This window comes from Martes martes, assembly GCF_963455335.1.
Source record: "Martes martes genome assembly, chromosome: 4".
Taxonomy (NCBI): domain Eukaryota; kingdom Metazoa; phylum Chordata; class Mammalia; order Carnivora; family Mustelidae; genus Martes; species Martes martes.
The window spans coordinates 94,362,802-94,384,840 of NC_137891.1; the positions used below are offsets into that span (position 1 = coordinate 94,362,802).

A 22,039-nucleotide genomic window follows, 5' to 3' on the forward strand; every position below is an offset into this window, starting at 1 on the left:
TGGTGCCTAGAAGAGCAGTGTCTGCTTCCCAGGAGGGACAGAGCACCCAGGCTCACTCCAGACCTCATCAAGAGCAGGTCCCGGCTGTGCTGTCTCCCCTTCCTAGCGCCCTCCCACAGCCGAGCCTCCTGAGGAGGACAGCCATAGTGGCAAAGACACTTCTAGAAGGAAGTAACCACAAACCTACTGTAAGATGGGCGGCAGTAAGGACAGTCCCCAGTTCACCAAAGCGTAGATGTAGTCTTTTGTAAAATGCATAGTTAGTCCATATAAGTTCCCCTGAGAAAAGAAGAAATGCTGCCAATTCAACCACGACATACCATAAAATATGCATCCCAATTTTAGGGCCTGTAAAATGTGAATGTGTCAAATGTATATTGAAATCGGTGAAACACAGTGAAGAAATGCGGTGATGGGGACTCTCCAGAGTTCAGAGTTCCACAAAGTTATCGAGGACCCAGGTTTTTTCCCATCTTTCCACTGGCTGTCCTCGAGATGACCTCAAATGCATCCCGTCAAGTTTAAAAGATAGCTGTGGTGGCTCCAAGTGTCATATCCTCATGCTGCAAAGTCCAAAAGAGAGAGGGAAAAAAGCCAGTTTCACCTCACATGGCCCTCTTCAGGAATGAATACAACCGTTGTCAGAAGACCCCCAGGAGTCCTCTTTTTGCCGCCTCCTGGCCAGAGCCGCCCTGTGTGTTCACGCCTGACCTAGCCATGGCCGCCAAGAGAGCTGCAGAGACTGGCTCCTGTGACTAAAGGAGAGTCACCCTGGGCTTGGGAAGGGGCCCAGGTACCCCAGAGGGCCCCTGACACTTGGACCAAGTCAGAGTTCTGTCCCAAGGAAGCAGCAGAGGAGTCTGTCATTATGCTTAACACTGAAATGCTCTTTTCCACCCATGTGGTTTCCAGGTAGCACACACCCCTCCGTCCAAAACTAACACACATTTTTAACACATTTCTCCTTGAGGAACTCTGGGCCCTGCAAACTTCCTCAGAAGCGTTCTCCATCCCAGAGTGAGCCCCAGTGCCCCGGGACAGAGCTTAGCCTGTCCTTGTTCCCCGCCACCTTGAGGGGGACATGCAGGGACAGTCGGGGAAGGGTAACAGAAGGAACACCTCTGCCCTTGTGTTGATCGTGGTCCCAGGGCAGCTTTTTTTATAGCTGTTCCCTGTGATTTCTAACTCTGTTCGGCATTGTCACACCTCAGTGCCCACAGGATTACCCACAGCAAAGGTCTGATCCCGCCGTAATGGGATTCTTGCCTCTCCAGGCATATGCAATGATAAATAGCAGACAATAATCACAACCATATGTTAAGTGCTCATGAGTGGTACACACAGAATCACTGAATTAGGAAGTGAGAAGGGATGCCTGGCTGGCTCCATCGGTAGAGCGTGCAACTCTTGATCTCAGGGTGGTAAGCTCAAGCCCACATTGTGTGCAGAGTCCACTTAAAAAAAAAAAAAAAGATCCTATGGGAACAGTGGTGATATGCGCCCGTGAATTTAGCAGTCATATTTTTAAAAAAGCATCAAAGATTTAGGAAGAAGCTTCTAGCAACCACCTGGCTGGCTCAGTCAGTACAACATATGACTCTTGATCTCCAGTCATGAGTTTGAGCTCTACGTTGGGTCTAGAGCTTACATTAAAATAAGAGAGAGAGAGAGAGAGAGAGAACACTGGGGGTCGGCAAGACAACCGTCAGGGTTGATGGGTGCTTGAATGGGGCCTCAGAAGACAGTGGGGTTTCAGACGGACTGAGCTAGGGAGAGCCTTGTTCATGACTCTGAGTTAGTGCTGGCCAGTAGAAGGCAGGCAGCGGCCCGTCATTTCTTTAGCCTGAGGAAGAGACAGCTCATCGTTCAGGATACTCTTTTAGGGGCTTCCTCCTAACCTAGCTCCTCCGACCACTTACAGCTGATCCTCAGGGTGAACATTATTTTATCTCCCTACTCTGAAGTCACTAGTTACTTGATGCCCCAACGCAATGTCAGGCCCCATAAAACGGTGGAAACCTTTTGCTCCTGCAGTTCAGGCATGGAGGGGTTCAGGGTATCAGCCTTCAGTCTGTCTTCTCCTCACGTGCTGTGGGCTCTGCACCGGAACCCTATTTATCTCCAGTTCCGCAGGTAGGACTCTCAAGACTTGCCCTCAGGAGCAGCAGTTGTGCCCTCAGGTGGTTGGGGAGGGAAGGGTCCGTCCTTCATTAGAACCAAAACGAGAGACAGCATCCCCACCCCACCCCCTTCCCTTAGAGGCAGACATTCTCCTTCAAGTGGTTTGGCAAAAACTAACCACCTAAAACCGAGCCACCTAGCCCCTCATGACCCCCAAGAGTGAGGTTGAAAGATGTAAATCCCTATAATGTAATTCCTCCATCTGAACTGGGAATTTGGGGCAGCAGTAAAGAAACACCATTTCTAAAAAGCTATGAAGAGCTGGGTTCCCTGAAAAACAGGTAAGAAAGGCTGTCTCCCTTTCAATGAGGGTAAACACCTGACTATCTAAATATCTCAGCCATGTTTTTAATCTGGGGATTTCATCAAGTATTTGGGTTTATGCAAACATCGTTATGCATTGAAGCAGGGGCCCTTCTAGTCTTTCCCTCTTTTTTTATAGGCTCCTCCATTTAGGAAAACATATAATCTATTCATGGCTACATCAGCCAGCATCTATAGTCCTGGGCTCTGGAATCACACAAAAGAGGATGAGAACGCTGTACTGGCTCCCATGTATCTTTGCGATCTATTTGAAAAGACTCACAGAGTTAACAATTTAAATTCTAATGGAAACGAGCGTGTAACTAAATGCCAGCTAAGTGGTATTTGCTGTGGGTGCATCAGGGGTCATTCTAAACCAGTGAGGCAAGAATCTGATTTCGGTTTTAAAGACCAGCTGTCATCAATGAGGGGAAGACAAACAAGGACAGCGGAGGTTGTGGGGCAAAGACTGTGCCAGGCGCGTCCACGGGACGGTGATCAGCAAGCCCAGGCTGGGCAGAGGACCCTGGCTGGAGTGGAACAGATTGGGGCAAGGTGGGAGGCAGGATTAGAAGAGCAAGGGAGGGAGAGGACAAACACACAGGGCCCTGAATGTCAATGCTTATTCATTTGGTAAAGGAACAGAGGGATAATTCAGGATTTGGGGGGAGGGATAATCGGGGCTGCATTTTTAAAGAGATTATTCTGACAGCGGTGGAATGAGAGGGGAGACAGGAAAGAACATGCTAGGTGACTCAGACAGAAGTGCATCACCGTGGTGCTTGTCAACAGTAGGAACTGTGTTGGGCACCTGGGTGGCTCAGTGGGTTAAAGCCTCTGCCTTCGGCTCAGGTCATGATCTCAGGGTCCTGGGATCGAGCCCCACATCGGGCTCTCTGCTCGGCAGGGAGCCTGCTTCCTCCTCTCTCTCTCTGCCTGCCTCTCTGCCTACTTGTGATCTCTGTCAAATTAAAAAAAAAAAAAAAAAAAAAAAAAAAACAGTAGGAACTGTGAAGAAAGAATTAGACAAGAAACGTTATTAAACATTATTATTCAACAGTATTAAAGTCAGGGACAGAAGGAATCAAAATGATCAAAGATATCAGCGAGAGAAGAGTCAAGCCTAGCAGGAATCATTCATGAGCCTCAGTGGGAACCTGAGTTGCGGAAGGAAGGGCTCCCGCTCAGAGGGGGTACGGTGTGTGGACTTGAGGTGCAGCGTGGGGAGCAGCCTCTGTCCCCCTTGTCCCACACGGTGCTGACCAGCAGTTTCACACGTGTTGATTGGGGTCCAAGGGAAGAAAACCTTTTTCATGCTTTTGTAAACCCAAGAAGTTCAGCAGACTCCCACAGGTAAGAGTGAACTTTCCCCTACATTGGTATTTAACCACTAACGTGGCAAAAATCAGAATGGAGTTCTGATTTCTCTTTCTGGGTTCAGTAGGAGGGGGACCCATTCCATGCGAACATTCCTATTCGCTAATCTAAACCGAAGCAGTACGAGCAGCCCATGATGCAAGAAATGTCATATCTTTATGGACATATCTGTCAGAACTTTTTTAGTTGCAAGTCACAGAAAGTTGATGCAGGCTGTCTTGAGCACAACAGAAATTTCTTGACTCGCCAAACCGAAAAGTCCAAGATTCGTGCAAGTGATGGGGTCAGAGTCCCACCTGTACCCATGTCTTCCCTCTGCTTCCCTTTGGCTCCGTTCTCGGGCAGTTTTCCTCAAGACGTGACAACATGGCCGCTCCCAGCCCCAGGTGCCAGCTCCCTAGTAACCCTGGCAACGGAGGGACGTCCTGCTTTCACTCCAGCAGCTCTGACTAAAGTCCCGAGGGTCAGTCTTGCTAGCGGTCTCAGGTCCAGGGCCTGTTCCCACACCAGTCATTGGAATGGGCTTGCTGGCTGAAGTCTGGGCTTCACGTTTGCCTTAAAGGTCAAAGTCCACAGGGACTGAGCAGAGAAGGTTGGTTTCTTTCACAGAGATGACGAGGAAGTGAATGCTGGCTGGGGAAAACAACAGTCCATACGGCAGGGCCTGAGTCCTTCTAGTGTGTTCTTGGTGGCCTGGGGCAGGGATGTGGGTTCGCCCACCCTTAGCTCTTCTTCCTCAGCCACACCTCCCCTCCCCGGGTCTGCCCTTGAGTGGCTGGTGGTGAGGATGCTCGAGGTCGGTGCTCAAAGTTCAGGGAAACGTGTTATCAGGAATCTTAGCACCAGGTAGAATAAGGAAACAGAACAGGGGAGAAGAAACGGGAGGTTGGCAGTCAGCGGTGGTTTTCCAGCTCTTCGTGGCGGGGCTCAGCCCACAACCCAGGTCTGCTGACGCCTCGGCCTGTGCTCGTTCTCTTTACCTAGACGGTGACAACAATAAACAGTCGTGGGAAGTCAGAAACCTCCTCTCCACTTCAGGTATTTCTTAGACTATAACTGGAGCCATATACATGTTTGCAGAAATCGATACTTCTTTCCTCAATAAATAATTATCCAAATAGGAAAGATACCTGCTCTCTGGCAATAAAACGAGAAGAAAAATACACCAGGACACCATTTATGGACTTACAGAGCAAACGGTGTGAGGTAATAGGACTTTAAAAAAGAAGCAGGAACAGGTTTTGGAAAATCTCACTTCATGTCACAGGGTAGCGGTCACTAAGCTGGGTGTTTTCTTTTCAGAATTAGTGCCAGAGCAATCAGCCCACGAAACTCTTATCACCCCTTTGTTAAAGAGTGTTGGTGAACAGGCAAGGGCACTTTCAAGTGGCTTTTAGAGAAAGAGCCTCACAGCCTAGAGGCCCCTCTCTGAGAGCGACCTCAGGAACGCACAGGGCCTAGCTCCCTGTTTCTGGGCACATGACCGCCAGGCTTTGTAGGAGAACTTTCTCTCTGTCCTTGGGGGCGAGGATGCTTTCCTGTCTGGGATCCTTGCTTCTTCCTTGTGATGGAGAGAGGTTCCCTTCCTGTGATGAAGATCTATCCTGACGTCACAGCTGGGGACAGAGTGGAGAGATCCAGACCGGAGCCCTGAGCCCTGAGGGCTGCCCCCTGCCACCCCTTCTCAAGGTCCTCTGAGTCCAGGCCAAGGTGTGGAGGTTGGGGCAGGATACCGGTGTCCTGGAGTGCTAACATGGAGAACAGAGAGCCTGAAAGAGAGGAACTGCTGGGATACTTGGGGTTTCCTGCCCTCTTTCCACTGTGGTCCTCTCCACAAACTCCAGGGGGACGCTCCCCTGCCCCCTGGCTTGCAAACTCCACTAACCTGCCCCTCGGACCTCCTGTTACAGTCCCGCTCCATGGCGGCCTCCTAGAGGGACAGACAGCGCAGGGGGCTCTTTCCAGGAGTGCTGAGCAGGGCACTGGCCTCCCGGGCCTCAGAAGCCTGGATGGGGCACACATGATGGGGCACATGAAGTCGTGTTTGTGAGCCAAGGACGTTGGCAGGTTTTTTCCACAGAGGGGCTGCCCACACAGACAGCAGCCCTTTGGCTCTCCAGGGTCCCAGGCTGACCCGTAGCTGTCTCCCCCTGTTGAATTCAGAGTCAGGGAGCCTGGTTTCGATTGTGTGTAACATTATGTGTAAAGGAAAGGGTTCCAGGGCTGAACGCTGAGGAGCTGGCTTGCTTTTTTCAAAACTCCAACTCACTCCGATCATATTTTGTTACTTCTTGGTTTTCAGCTGTCCCCGAGAGTCATGGTGGCTTCAGAAGAGAGGTGCTGTAGCTTACCTGGTTGAGACAGTTTCTCCAAAGCGTTTTTACAAGTGAGATTATTATTTCCATATCGCAGATAACAATACCCGAAAGTCAGCTGACAGGCCTGGATTTCTAGCTCCCAGCCCTGTATTTTCAGAGGAAGACCCAGACGTCATCCCTTAGAGACTCTGCAGGCCCTCACCCTCCTGACATTTATAAATTGCAAAGTGAACAGCTTTTAGCTGAGAGTCCCCGTTGTCCTGCGTTCCCGCTGGAATTGCACCAGCGGGGTCAGAACGTGCATTTTGCAGCAGACTCCCTAGCTCAGTTCCAGGTTTGCTCCTCACGAGCTGGGCAGTCCCTCTGGCAAACGCCTTCAATTCTCCGTGTCTCCGATTCCCCAGCTGTGAGATGTGACTACTAATAAGCCACAGACCCCATTGCGCCAGGTGAGGCGGGAGAAGAGCACACTTACAAGCAGGACCTGTTGTGTGGGCTTCGTTATTTTTATGTAGGGAGGTTGCTGTGTTCCTCTGTAGAGGGAGGAGGCATGACTCCACATGAGGATACGGGGAGGAAAGACCAAGGAGTGAGTGGTTTAGAGGCCGTGCAGTCAGAAGGAGAGAAGGGTTGATGGCGTGGGGGCCGCCGGTTCCCCGGGCCAGTGCCTGTTGGGTGCACAGTGTGGCTGCTGCACAGAGCAGGCTGAGGTGCCAGGAAGTGTCAGTTGTCACCCCAGGGCTGAATGACTCCATGACTCATCCGTGTTCAGCTCCACACAACGGTACTCCATAACCAAAGCTGTTATTCACATAGAGCTCAAGTCTCTACCTTCCCCATCAGCTAAGCCCCATCCCGCACTCCACATACAGATGTAATTATGTGCAGCCAGGGCCAGCTGGGAGGGAGGGAGAGTGGCACCAAGGCAGAGAAAAAATATTCTTGGATGAAAAATGGTCATTAGCCGGGTTTGTAAAACCGTCTGCCTCCAGAAAGTCACGGAAATGGATGACCGCGCCACTACCCAGTTCCGGAAAGCGGGGGAGCCATTTAAAAATGAGTTACTACAGACAAGGCTTTTTGGTTGCTGGGGAGAGCCTCAGGGACTGGAGCTGCTGGGTCAGTCCCACGGTGTTTTTGCTCTGAGCTCTAGGATTCTGAGAGCCTAAGAATGGCCTGTTATACAAATAAGCAGATTTTCTTGGTGCAGGGAGGTGGGGGTGACATTATTTTAGAAGGGCAAGGATTGTTGCTGGAGGGGCTGAGTGAGCTTGTCTACAGTGGGATACAGTGCTGTCCTCCTCAGCCCCCGTGCCTGTGTCCACGGCACCCCAGCCTCCCCAGGAGCAGCCCTCTTTCCTGCATTCTGGACTCCCGGGAGCCCCTTCTCAGGAGTGCGGCCACACACTCACCTGCCTGACCTTGAGAGAGCCCAGGCCTGTGGTGGCTTCGTGGAGGTCTGTTGAGATATATTCCTAGCATGTATTTCCTGGCAAAGATGGGCAGTGGCAGACAGCCAGGCTGATCAAGAGTTCTGTCTTGTGCTAGGCATTATTCTAGATCGGGTGAATAAGGTTAGGTGGTGGACTTCAGATACAGAGAAAGACAAATACGAGAACCTGCAAAAGCACCAAATGGAAAAGAGCAGGCCAGGTCTGGTCCCGGTGAATTCCCCTGTGGCTGGAGCCCAGGCTATAGAAGGCTCCAGGGGGAACCAGGCCCTCGACTCTCACTTGGAGCAGAATCTGTAGAGGGAAATCAATACTACGGCAGCACATGCGTGTGACCCTTTGTGAGGGGACAAAATAAGGTGGTGTCACTGCTGCCTGGTCGAACAGGACAGGAGTCAGGTCTCTGCCCAAACCCCACTAACAAACCAGAAATAGAACCTTTGCCTCATCTAATGGGCTTGTTCGAGAAGCCAGTGAGATGATGGAAATGAAAGAGCTTAGAAAAAGAAAATGTTTGAAGCAATAAGGTGTTGAGGCAGCGGAGCCAACATTAGCCTGTTTTTAATATGGTGTCATTTCTCTCATGACCACATTCATTCCACACGAAATCCCTTTTCTAGTGAAGGGGAAAGGGGAGGAAGGGGCCAAGCCGGCAGAGCAGAAGAGAGAGAGAGAAAGAGAGGAACACCTGCACCAGGCCGGCAGACGCCTCAGGGCTTCCCCGGCCCGGAGGCCCTGACAACAGCCTGGGGAAGACAGGAAGCACAGCAGCCTGGCCTGCCACCCCGTCTGTGTCAGGGACCCAAGAGATCTGCCCACAAACCACTGGCAGCACCCAGAGGGGCCCCCGGAGACACCCAGCGGGCGCCCTCAGGCCTCCTCCACAGAAGCAGACTGTTGGCTCCCCACCCTTTCAGAGAATGGGAGGGGTTTCCAGGTGACTCATAGGACTAAAATGCAAAAAATAAAATAGAGACAATTAGCATTATTCTAAGCAAGTCCAGCACCAGGCCTCACATTGTGTGCTAACTTATCTCTGGATCAGAAAAGGAAATACGAAAGGGCTTGGCTTTATTTCTCTCAGAACAAGAACATTTCTGTCCTTTTCTTTCTCTGTGAGCAATGGTTCCTATGACTTGCCTTCAGTAGTAAGGGAAATTAGCGTCCAAATGAAGGTTGCTGTTGGTGCTGGACGGGTGGGGCAGGTTAGGGTAGTGGTGATGGCTTTAGAAGCAGATGGGTATTTTTATTCCAGCTCTATGAACTTGGGCAAATCGCTTAACCTTTGGGGGCCTAGTTTCTCTAGAAAATGGATATAATAGTGGTGCTTGGCCTCACGAAGATTAAATTAATAAGTTTGTGCCAGTTGCCGTGCCCGGAAAAATAAGCCCTTCATAAATGGAGCTAATATTGTATTAGTAACAGTATTTGGTGTGTGTTACCTTGTTGCCTCCTCTCTTGGCTGTTTTCTTAGAACATTGCAACTACCCATGTGCCCAGCGTACATGGTGATGCCCTCTAAAGTGTGTGATTCTCACAAAATTTATGGCCTTATTGCTGTGTCCTCCTGCCCCTCTCCATGACCAAACCCTCCCTCTTCTGCCCCGCTGTGTCCGTGTTCTCCCATCTGGGCAGCCCATCAGCCCTCCCAGACACTCTGTCCTCCTGGCCATCCTAGATGGTGACAGCCATGAATTCCTGAGTGCCATGAGCCCAAGGGGCTCCTAGGGAGGTATGGGTTTGTGCCCTGCCTCTGGCACTGATCCTGACCGCCCCTGGACCCAACTGCCTCAATTTCATGAAAATGATAGTAATGACCACTTGACAAGGGTGGCAGAAACCTGAGAGGTAAAGTGCCTGGCATGGTTGGGGGGGTGCAGGGAGAGGGCGTGTGGAGAGGGTTAAGAGCATATGTGCTGCAGGAATCAGACAGAAGAGCTTTCCAATCCTTGCCACTCAAGTGAGGGTGAGGAGGTCCCTTCACCTGGATAAGTACCAGCTTTCTCTGTTCCCTGAGGGTAACCGAGCCCCTGCCTCTCAGGATCCCTGCGCAGGTTCTGGCAGGTGCTTTCAACAGGTGTCTCCCATCACATTAGCAGCAGCAGAAGACTCGCCGCAGAACCCGACGGGGAGCTGACCCCTGGAGCTGCTGGGCAGCCAGCGGGCTGAGGGTCAGCCGTGCCTCTGACTCTTCCCCGCAGGGCTGTACGTGCTGGTTGGAGCAGGGGCCTTGATGATGGCCGTGGGCTTCTTCGGGTGCTGTGGAGCCATGCGGGAGTCGCAGTGTGTGCTTGGATCTGTAAGTAGGGCGTCGGGGGAGGGAACTGGTCTGAAGGGGGCCCCCAGGTCTGGCCTCCAGCATCAGCTCCTGGACCTACTGAGACCTTGGCACTCACTCCCTCTTCCCTGAGTCTCCGTTTCTCCATTTCTTCCTTAAGAATAATATTATCTTTGTCCCCGCCTCATATGGAAAGTATGAAAAAAAAATGAGGTCACTGGCATGAACGTTTGGGGAGGAAAAGTGCCCAATAATTGTAAGGGGTAATTATGATTGCTCTTTCAAAATTACTTCACAGTGAGGGAGGCAGCCAAGGTTCCTATAGGTAGGGAAGTGTTGTGAACTATAAGAAAAGAATTGCTGTTTGAGATCAGTAACATCAAACATCCCTCTTGTGGTTTATTTTAATAAGCAGGCTCTGTCTTAAAAAAAAAAAAAAAAAGAAAGAAAGAAAGAGAGAAAAAGAAAGAAAGGAAGAAAGAAAGAAAAAAGAAAGAGAAGAAAATAATGAATTTCAGTTACTGCTCTACATCCAATGCCAGAGTGACCCTAGAGAAACAAGGAGAAGGAAGAGGGGCCGGGAGAGAGAAAGATTTTGTCTTTCTCCATGAGGGATCAGAAACAGCAATTTTAGGGGCAGTCTCTCCTTCTTGTTGCAATCTTTGATTTTTAACTGTGACTTCTGCTTCTGATTTCTTGCAGGGTAAAATCTCTAACTCATCTTCTCCATCCTCCATTCTTCCTGTCTTTCCCGTGGTGCTGAGCTCCCTGTCATTTATCACTGAACACAGAGCAGACCCAAGAGAGCAGAACAGAAATCTGTCCAGGAGGCTGCCCCTCACCAACACTCCCACTCCCCAGAGAAGCGTTACAGTCCGCAGAGTCTGGACCACACCTTCCCCAAGCCTAGACCCCACCAGTCACTTCCTATGTCCTGGCCTTGCTTTATATCTTTATGGAATCTCTTTTGTTCATCAAGAATTCATTGACCGCCTAGGTGCCAGGCACTGTTCTAAGTGACAGGAATTCTTTTTCCTTCTTTTTTAAAAATTTAATTATTTTTTATTAACATATATTGTGTTATTTGCCCCAGGGGTACAGGTCTGTGAATCATCAGTCCTACACAATTCACAGCACTCACCATAGCACATACCCTCCCCAATGTCCATCGCTCAGCCACCCTATCCCTCCCCCACACCCCCAACAACCCTCAGTTTGTTTCCTGAGACCAAGAGTCTCTTATGGTCTGTCTCCCTCCCTGGTCCCATTTTGTTTCATTTTTCCCTCCCTTCCCCTCACGAACCCCAGCCCTGCCTCTCAAATTCCTCATATCAGAGAGATCATATGATAATTGTCTTTCTCTGACCAATTTATTTCTCTTAGCGTAATACCCTCTAGTTCAATCCACATCATTGCAAATGGCAGGATTTAGGGAGTTTTTTGGTGGCTACATAGTATCCCATTGTATATATATACCACCTCTTCTTTATCCATTCATCTGTCAAAGAACATCTGGGCTTTTTCCATAGTTTGACTATTGTGGACATTGCTGGTACAAACATTCAGGTGCACGTGCCCCTTCAGATCACTACATTTTTATCTTTAGGGTAAATACCCAGTAGTGCAATTGCTGGGTCATAGGGTAGCTCTATTTTCAACTTTTTGAGGAACCTCCATGCCGTTTTCCAGAGTGGCTACACCAGCTTGCATTCCCACCAACAGTGTAGGAGGGTTCCCCTTTCTCCGCATCCTCACCAACATCTGTCGTTTCCTGACTTGTTAATTGTAGCCATTCTGACTGGCATGAGATGGCATCTCACTATGGTTTTGATTTGTATTTCCCTGATGTAAGCGGTGGGATTTCTTTATCACTACCTGAAATTATCTAATTCACCTTTTTATTGCCTCACTCATTTATCATACTTCACATTTTCTTTTTTATTATCATGTTTAGTTAGCCACCATATAGTACATCATTAGTTTTTGATGTAGTGGTCCATGATTCATTAGCTGCATGTAACACCCTGTTCTCATCACCACACGTGCCCTCCTTAATACCCATCACCATTACCCCATCCCCCCATCCCCTCACTTTGGTTCCCAGAGTCCAGAGTCTCTCATGGTTTGTCTCGCTCTCTAATTTCTTCCCCATTTGCCCTCCCTTCCCCTGTGGTCCTCCGCTCTATTGCTTATGTTCCACATATAAGTGAAACAATATGGTAATTGTCTTTCTCTGCTTGACTTATTGCACTCAGCATAATCTCCTCCAGTTCCATCCATGTTGATGCAAATGGCGAGTATTCATCCCTTTTTTCTAATAGAAGGTCCACGATAGCAGAGACGTGGGGATCATATCACCACTGTATACCCAGTGCCAAGGACAGTGCCTGGTGCAGAGTAGATATTTAATGAACAATTGCTGAATGAATTAATGAGCAAATGAATGAATGAAAAAACTTACAGGGAATGGCAGTAGATGCTTCCTACCAGATCAATTAAACTAATAATCTCGCCTAATTTTTTTTTTCAAGTGGAACTAGCATTAAAGAGGCCAAATAAATTGAAAAGGTATTGAGTTAATGAAGTGAGTATTTTCTCTCCTCTACAGTTCTTCACCTGCCTCCTGGTGATATTTGCTGCTGAAGTAACCACTGGAGTATTTGCTTTTATAGGCAAGGGTGTAGTAAGTAGAAATTACAATCTCTTTTTACGATGGTTAAAGTGTTTCTTTATGGCAAAAGCTATGAGAATATTTCACCCACAATGATACTGAAAAACTAAATAATCCCCATAGATATCCTTTACACAGAACTTTTTAACCTACACGTATTGTGCAGACCTGTGCATATTGTATGTATAAGTATGCATACATTTATTTGCACACATTTTTCTGAGAAGATGATAATTCATTAGATCTGTAAAAGAGTCTATGATTTCTTTTAAAGGATTCTAGTTTAAGATGATCCCATTTGTAACAGGGAAGCAGGTAGATTACACACATGAGAAAGAGGGATGGAGAGGAACATGTATTTTTACCCCTTGTTAGATTATCATTTGTCCATAGGGCTTGGCCTGAAAAGAGGCCACATCATCCTCAAAGTCTGAAGTCTGACTTGCTGTGTACTGGGAAAGCCAGTTTATTTAAATTGGTGCTCAAACTATAGGTATCCAAAATACGTTATCAAGAGAACCCACAGAGGCCACAGAGGAAGTAGCCTTTTTAGAAGGGACACACTGTGGGAAAGACGGGCATGAAAAGGAGGAAGAATGGAATCTTAAGTTTACTGTATTTCACATAAATTCATGTGCTATCAGTATTGTGTGTACGAACTTTGGATTTTTCTAAAAAATGGTAAACATGTAGAATAAGTAAGTATCACCTCCTTTAGAATATTTCTAAAGTAACCGGTTCTTTCTATAGGTTGGAGGACTTGGATCTTAGGACTTTTTGAGATCACTAGGGACATCAGATCACATGCTGTTATAACCAGAAAAAAACATTCTCTAAGTTTCATATGCTATTTGTATGCTGAACCGGTTTACCTTGGTCGTGGACATTTTTCAAACCATGTCATGGATAGACTTGAGTACTTCTAACAAATAGGGTAGCAAGAACATGTAAGTCCCCACTTGGTTGTACGTCACAATGTCCTGGGGGGCCCAGGAGCCTGGGGGCTGATGGATGCCAATGTCCATTTAGGTTTGAGAACCTCCGCTCTAAGAAATTTGCTAGTCTATGAAAGCTGTTCTTGGTTAGTCTATCCTTCCCTCTCTGAAAGTGTCTGAGAAACTCCAGAGTCTGTAATTTATCCCATATATGTGGCATTGTCTTTAAATACAGATAAACATAGGGAAAGACTGTATTTTCCAAGGGTAAGGAATGGGGGGTTTTCCTTGATGAAAGGAGAATGTTTGAAACTTCCCCCTCTTGCTGTCCCCTTGGTTTTTTAGGCTATACGACATGTTCAGACCATGTATGAAGAGGCTTATAATGATTACCTGAAAGACAGGGAAAGGGGAAATGGGACTCTCATCACCTTCCACTCAACAGTAAGTAACTTTACTTCTTCCTTGAAATCATCTCTTCTAAAGATCATTCATTAGCCAGGTTCTCTCTCTTCACCTGGATCAGAATAAAGTTGGTGAAATGAAACTGGAACACTGTATTTCAGCCCTCTCAGGAGACACAGTTGGCATTCTGTGAAGAACCTAGAAGAGGAAGAGGCCTAGCACAGAGGGCTCGCAAGAGGAAGTCAGGAAATGTGCCCCAGAGAGACAAAAGAGCACAAATAAGAACACCCAGAAAGCCGCCCAATTAAATACCAAGGTCTCTCAAAAGGCAGCATAGTGGTATAACAGAAACAGCCCTGACCTTCAAGTCAGAAAAGCTCATTTCTAGCTGCAGGTCTGCCACTTAAGCACGTTCCTTGTCTCCCTAATAATCGCTCAGCTCCCCATTTGTGAAATGAAAGGGCACAGAGAGAGCCATGCTCCCTTAATCCTGGAACGTTCCATGGGACTGTGTTGTCAGTGCAGTGCTGAGGGCTGCACACAGGCAACCAAGGATGAGGTACAGAGGAGATGGGCCAGGCCAGAGTCTTAACCTTTCCCTGCAATATGCAGAAGTAGCTATGAACTCCTGGGCCAGGTGCTTTCAGGTAGCCCCATTCTTGTTCGTCACAGGACCGTCCTGGAAGTACCAACCGTTTCTCCTACTCAGCCTCAGCTGCCTCCGAGACATCAAGCCGCACACACTCTCCTTTGTCTTTGAAGGGCCAGCTGTAAGGCAGGACACCTGTTTGCTGACCAGCCTTCAGGCCCGGGCCTTTCAGTCCCCAGGGTTTATTTGCTGTGGTCACTTTTCCTCTCTGTCCCAGACTGTCCCCAGCTAATGAGCCCTTTCTGAAGCTCATAAAACTTTAGCCACTCAGTAGATTAAATTGCTCCCAGGCTGAAAAAAAGGAATCTAAAAACCCAATACCTGTCTAAAAAACAGCAGTTTACACAGATACCATCCGTTGGCTTCTTGCTTTGTTTGGGTTGCCTTGAGTCACTTCCCAACGTAAAACTCAGAAAACTTGACGGAATTCCTTTCCCTGTTTTGCTAGCATGATTATGTGACTCTTCACCATCTTTCTAGAAATGGCAGCTTGGGTTGCTCTGACTGGGCCCCATAGCTGCTTTGCTGCCTCAGTCCCCTGATCCTCAGCAGTGATGCCCAGACTTGTAGCTCCCACTTCTCCCTCCTCTGCCCTAAAAAACTCTTTTCTGACTCTCCAGTTTCAGTGCTGTGGAAAGGAAAGCTCTGAACAGGTCCAACCCACATGCCCAAAGGAGCTTCTAGGGCCCAAGGTAAGCTTCTCTGCCAGGGTCCCTATCCTACTTTCATGTAAGATGGTTTTAGCTGGAGGCGGCGGGGGTGGGGGGTTGATGGGTGTGATCTAGGAGGCCCTCTCCCAGTGGCTTCTGTGCCTCAGCTCTATTCTGCGTAGAGCAGGAAGCAATGCTGAGTCTCAGTCTCCTGGTCCCTTGGGAAATGATGGTATGCTGCCTTGCCCATAATGGCGCAAATGCTATGGCGTTACTTAAACTTGCCAGGTACAAGGGTGTGTACCCTGAGAATGTCACGTAAGACCTCTCTGTGGCATCACTGATAAATGCTTCATTTATTAAGTGCTATGTGTCAGGCACTGTGCCTGTTTCTGAAAACTCCAAGATGAAGAACGTGACTCTTGCGTCCATGGCCTCAAAGTCTAGTCAAGGGAGAAAGTTCTGTGCCTGGTCTGTACAGAGTACAGTGCAGACAGGGGCATTAGGAATCCTCGAGGATTGGAATCCTCGAGCTGCATTTTGACAAGGGACAGTCATCCCAGGCCAAAAGCAGCAGGAACAGAGGTGCAGCCGAGTGGAACTCCAGGAAAATAGGGACTCTGGAGGGCATGGTAAGGGACATGCTTGGGAAGGTAGACAGAGGCCTGATTGTACACCTGGAAGTTTGGGAAAGGTGTTGCTTTTAGCAGAGGATTAACATGGTCAGTTTTGAGTTGTAGAAACAGTACTCCGGCTGTCAGGTGTGACAGATAGAAGGTGGGAGAGTGATGGACGGAGGCCACTTCAGTGGCACTTGTGCACACCCTGGAAGGAGAGGATGAGGAGCTGATGCAAGTGACGGGCAGTGGGAAGGGAGAGGAAGCAGCAGATTCCGAGATGTTCAGGGGTGGAATCCACAGGCCTCTTGCATGTAAGGGGGAGTTGAGGGGAGGAAATTAAGACTTCAGACTTCTGTTTGGGCAGAATAGGTGGGTGGAGGCTCTGCTCTCCACAAGAGGTGAATATAGGGAGAGGAGCAGATCCTGGGGCAGTTTTGGTCAAGTTTGCTCTTTAGGTGACTGTGGGAATTACACATAATCCAAGCTCAGGTGGGTGTAGGGATCCCAGCATGGCGGTGGTAGCCAAAGCCGTAGCAGTGGAAAGGAATGCCCAGCGGGACTGTGTGGAATAAGATAGAAGTGGGCTGAAAACCCTGACATTTAAGGGGTAAACAGAGGACTAGAAGCCAAAAGACTGTGAGTCCAAAGACAGTGGGGCCAAGGCAGTGAAGGCAGAGATGGTTTGCCCATAGAGTCCAATGCTGGGAAGAAGACAAAGAAATGAAGGCCGGAAATAACCTGCTGGATTTGGTCTTAGGAGATCGTTAATGGTGTTTGCTCTGCAGTTTCAGGGAAGAGGTCTGGGAAAGAACAGACATAATGTGGGAGGTAATGGAGGGGTATGAGAATATGGGGACAATGACATGGATGCTCTGGGCATGCAGCTATGAAGGCACTGAGGAGACATTAGCTCCAGTTTGTGTCGTGAGTCAGGCATTGGACACTTACTGACTCCCTGTGAGTAGGATGGTGTGAATAAGGCAGAGCCACTGCCCTCACAGTTCTCCCCATCTGCTGGACAGGCCCGCAAGGGAGCCAGCTCCACCACCCAGCAGTGCATGAGTAAGGCTACATGAGAGGAGCACCACAGACTCAAAGGGGGCATGTGATCTGAAGGGTTGCAGGAGGCCCTCCCGATGTGATTCGTTTTTGTTGTTGTTCAAATGTCATTGACATACAGTGTTGAATTTGTTTCAGGTGTATAATGATTCAATACTTTTTTTATTTTTTAATATATTGCTTTATTATTTTTTTACATGTGGTAAAATACATTTAATAAAGTTTACCATTTTATTTTTTATTGTGCTATGTTAGTGACCATAAAATATATGATTATTTTTTGATGCAGTGTTCCAAGATTCATTGTTTATGCACCACACCCAGTGATCCGTGCAATACATGTCCTCCTCAGTACCCACCACCAGCCTCATTATGCCCCCACCCCTCTCCCCTCTAAAACACTCGGTTTGTTTCTCAGAGTCCACAGTCTTTCATGGTTTGTCTTCCCCTCTGATTTCCCCCAACTCACTCCTCTCCTTCTCCTAATGTCCTCTGTGTTATTCCTTATGCTCCACAAGTAAGTGAAACCATATGATAATTGACTCTCTCTGCTTGACTTATTTCACCCAGCATAATCTCCTCCAGTCCTGTCCATGTTGATACACAAGTTGGGTATTATATATCAACAGTATATAATGGAATACTACTCAGCCATCCTTTCCCATGGCTGAGTAGTATTCCATTATATATATATGGACCACATCTTCTTTATCCATTTGTCTATTGAAGGGCATCATTGTTCTTTCCACAGTTTGCCTATTGTGGACATTGCTGCTATGAACATTGGTGAGAATGCAAATTGGTGCAGCCACTTTGGAAAAAAGTGTGGGATTCCTCAAAAAATTAAAAATAGAGCTACACTATGACCCTGCAATTGCACTACTGGGTATTTACCCCAAAGATACAGATGTAGTGAAAAGAAGGGCCATCTGTACCCCAATGTTCAATACTTCTGTACATTACTCAGTGCACATCACAAGCAACTCCTTAATCCTCTTCATCTATTTTACCCAGTCCCCCACCCACCTCCCCTCTGGCAACCACCAGTTTGTTCTCTGTATCTAAGAGTCTGTTTTTTGTCTTTTTTTTCCCTTTGTTTGCTCATCTGTTTTATTTCTTAGTTTGCACATATGAGTGAAAATATATGGCATTAGTCTTTCTCTGTGTTTCTCTGCTTCGCTCAACATTACACCCTAGGCCCATCCATGTTGTTGCAAATGGCAAGATTGGATTCTTTTTTATGGCTGAGTAACATTCCATTGTGTATATATACTACTTGTTTATCCATTTGCCTATTGATAGACATTTGGGTTGCTTCCATATCTTCACTTTTATAAATAATGCTGTAGTGAACACAGGGGTGCCATGTATCTTTTCAAATTAAAGTGTTTTTCATTGGGTAAATACCAACAGTGGAGTTGTTGGATCATATGGTATTTCGATTTTGAATATTTTGAAGAACCTCCATTCTGTTCTCCATAGTGGCTTCACCAGCTTGCATTTCCATCAACAGTGCACAAGGGTTCTTTTTCTCCACATCCTCATCAACACTTGTTTCTTGTGTTTTTTATTTTAACCATTCTCACAGGTGTGAGGTGGTATTTCATTGTGGTTTTCAATTGCATTTCCCTGATGCTGAGCAATGCTGAGCATCTTTCTGTGTGTCTGTTGGTCATCCCAATGTCTTCTTTGGAGAAATGTCTATTCAAGGCCTCTGCCCATTTTTTAAATGGTTTATTTGGATTTTTGGTGTGGAGTTCTACCAGTTCTTTAGATATTTTTGGATATTAACTCCTCATCAGATATACCATTTGTAACTGTGTTCTCCCATTCATAGGTTGTCTTTTCATTTTGTTGATTGTTTCCTTTGCTGTGCAGAAGGATTTTATTTTGATGTAGTCCCAATAGTTTATTTCTGCTTTTGTTTCCCATGCCTCAAGAGACCTATCTAGAAAAACGTTTCTCCAGCCAGTGTCAAAGGGATTACTGCTCATGTTTTCTTCTAGGAATTTATTTTTTCAGGTCTCACATTTAGGTCTTTAATCCATTTTGAGTTTATTTTTGTATATAATGTAAAAAAGTGGTCCAGTTTTCTCAGCACCATTTATTGAAGAGACCATCTTTTTCCCATTGCATATTCTTGCCTCCTTTGGCATAGATGAGTTGTTCATAAAAGCATGGGTTTATTTGGGGACTCTATTCTGTCCCATTGATCTCTGTGTCTTTTTTTGTGTCAGTACCATACTGTTTTGATTATTGCATCTTTGTAGTGTATCTTGAAATCTGGTACTGGTTTTTCTCTGGCTTTGTTCTTATTACTCAAGATAGCTTTGGCTATTTGGGGTCTTGTGTGGTTCCATAGAAATTTTAGGATTATTTGTTCTCAGTCTGTGAAAAATATTGTGTATTTTGATAGGGATTGCATTAAATGTGTAGATTGCTTTGGGTAATATGGACATTTTAACAATATTTGTTCTTCCAGTCTGTGAGCATGGAATGTCTTTGTGTCATCTTCAATTTCTTTCACCAGTGCTTTATAGTTTTTGGAGTACAGATCTTTTACCTCCTTGGCTAAGTTTATTCCTAAGTATTTTATTATTCTGAGTGCAAAGGTAAATAGGATTGTTTTCTTAATTTCTCATTCTGCTACTTCACTATTAGTATATAGAAATGCAACAGATTTCTATATACAGATTTTTGTATCCTGTGACCTTACTGAACTTATTTATCTATTCTAGTACTTTTCTGGTGGAGTTTTTAGGGTGTTGTATGTATAGTATCATGTCATCTGCAAAGAGTGAAAGTTTTATTTCTCCCCTACCTGTTTGGATGCCTTTTATTTCATTTTGTTGCCTGATTGCTGTGGCTAGACTTCCAATGCTATGTTGAACAAAAGTGGTAAGAGTAAGGAAAAAGAAAAAAAAAATTGTAAGAATGGATATCTTTATCTTGTTCCTGATCTTAGAGGAAAAGCTCTAAGTGTAATTTCAGCTGTGGACATGTCATATGTGGCCTTTATAAGGTTGATGTATGTTCCCTCTACACCTACTTTGCTGAGGGTTTTTATCATGAATGGATGTTGTACCTTATTAAATGCTTTTTCTGCATCTATTGAGGTGATCATATGGTCAAACCTTTCTCTTATTGATGTGATATATTAAGTTGATTGAGTTGTGAATATTGAACCAGCCTTGCATACCAAGAATAAATCCCATTGGATCATGGTAAATGATTTTTTTAATGTATTGTTGGATTTGGTTTGCTAGTATTTTGAGGATTTTTGCATCTTTGTTCAACAGAGACATTGGCCTGTAGTTCTCTTATTTTGTAATGTCTCTGTCTGGTTTTGGTATCATTTTGGTATCAGGGTAATGCTGACCTCATAGAATGAATTTGGAAGCTTTCTTTCCTCTTCTACTTTTTTGGAATAATTTGAGAATAGGTGTTAACTCAGGGAACCTGGGTAGCTCAGTCAATTAAGCATCCGACTCTTGATTTTGGCTCAGATCATGATCTCAAGGTCCTGTGATCAAGCCCTGCATCAGGCTCTGTGCTGAGCATGGAGTCTACTTAAGATTCTCTCTTTCTTCCTCTGCCTGTCCCCCAACTCATGCAGGCTCTCTTTCTCTCTAAAAAAAAAGGGGGAGATACTAAAAAAAATAAAATAAGAATAAGTATTAACTCTTCTTTAAATAAGTGGTAGAATTCACTTGAGAAGCCATCTGGTACTGTACTTTTGTTCATTGGGATTTTTAAATTACTGATTCAATTTCATTGCTAGTATTCAATCCATTCCAATTTTTCATTTCTTCCTGATTCAGTTGTGGGAGGTTATATGTTTCTAGGAATTTGTCCATTTCTTCTAGGTTGTCCAATTTGTTCACATAAAATTTTTCTTACTCTTTTATAATCTTTCATATTTCTGTGATATTGTTTTTTCTTCCCTTTGTTACTGATTTTATTTATTTGAGTTCTTGCTCTTCCTTTTTTGATGAGTCTGGCTAAAAACTTATCAATTTTATTGATCTTTATCAAGAACCAGCTCCTATTTTCATCAATCTGTTCTACTGCTTTTTTAGTCTCTATTTCATTTATTTCTGTTCTAATGTTCATTATTTCCTTCTTTCCACTGGCTTTGGGCTTGGTTTGTTTTCTTTTTTTCTAGCTCCTTTTGTGCAAGTGTAGGTTGTTTTGAGATTTTTCTTGCTCTTGAGGTAGGCATGTATTGTTATATTCTTTGCCCTTAGAAAAGCTTTTGCTGCATCCCAAAGATTTTTAGAATGTTGTGTAATCATTTTCATTTGTCTCCATGTATTTAATTTTCTCTTTTATTTCTTGGTTGACTCATTCCTTGTTTACTAGCATGTTATTTGGCCTCCATGTATTTGTGTTCTTTCCAGATTTTTCCTTGTTATTGTTTTCTGGTTTCATACCATTGTAGTCAGAAAATATGTATGATTTCAATCTTTTTGAATTTATTGAGATGTGTCTTGTGGCCTAACATATGACCTGTTATGGAGAATGTTCCATGTGCACTTGAAAAAAATGCATATTCCATTCTTATTGGATGGAATGTTCTGAATATCTCCGTTAGGTCCATCTGGTCCAATGTATCATTCAAAGCCACTGTTTCCTTGTTGATTTTCAGCCTGGATGATCTATCCATTGATGTAAGTATGGTGTTTAAGTCCCTTACTATTACTGTAGATCAATTTCTTCCTTTATGTGTGTGTGAATGGTTGCTTTATGTATTTGGGTGTTCTCTTGTTGAATGCATAAATGTTTACAATTGTTGTATCCTCTTGTTGGATTGTTCCCTTTATCATTATATAGTGACTTTCTTTTGTCTCATATTATAGTCTTTGTTTTAAAATCTATTTTGTCTAAGTATTGCTATCCCAGCTTTTTTTGCTTCCATTTGCATGGTAAAGTTTTTTCTACCCCTTTATTTTCAATTTACATGTGTTTTTAAGTCTGAAATGGGTCTATTTTAGACAGAATGTAGATCAATCTTGTTTTTATATCCATTTGGTCACCCTGTGTCTTTTGATTGGAACATTTAGTTCCTTTACATTCAAAGTCATTATTGATAGGCATGTACTTATTGCAATTTTGTTACTTGTTTTATGGTTATTCTGTAGC

At 45.5% G+C, this 22,039-nt stretch overlaps 1 protein-coding gene across 1 annotated transcript in view; it reads left to right on the forward strand.

Moving 5' to 3' along the window:
• The window catches only part of TSPAN2 (tetraspanin 2), a 62,986-nt gene that overhangs the window by 22,054 nt on the left and 18,893 nt on the right, over nucleotides 1-22,039 (forward strand). Inside the window, exons 3-6 of the mRNA XM_080799937.1 lie at nucleotides 9,832-9,929; nucleotides 12,517-12,591; nucleotides 13,860-13,958; nucleotides 15,189-15,260. Of these exons, the coding sequence (XP_080656063.1) occupies nucleotides 9,832-9,929; nucleotides 12,517-12,591; nucleotides 13,860-13,958; nucleotides 15,189-15,260 (344 nt within the window). The remainder of the gene's footprint in view (nucleotides 1-9,831; nucleotides 9,930-12,516; nucleotides 12,592-13,859; nucleotides 13,959-15,188; nucleotides 15,261-22,039) is intronic.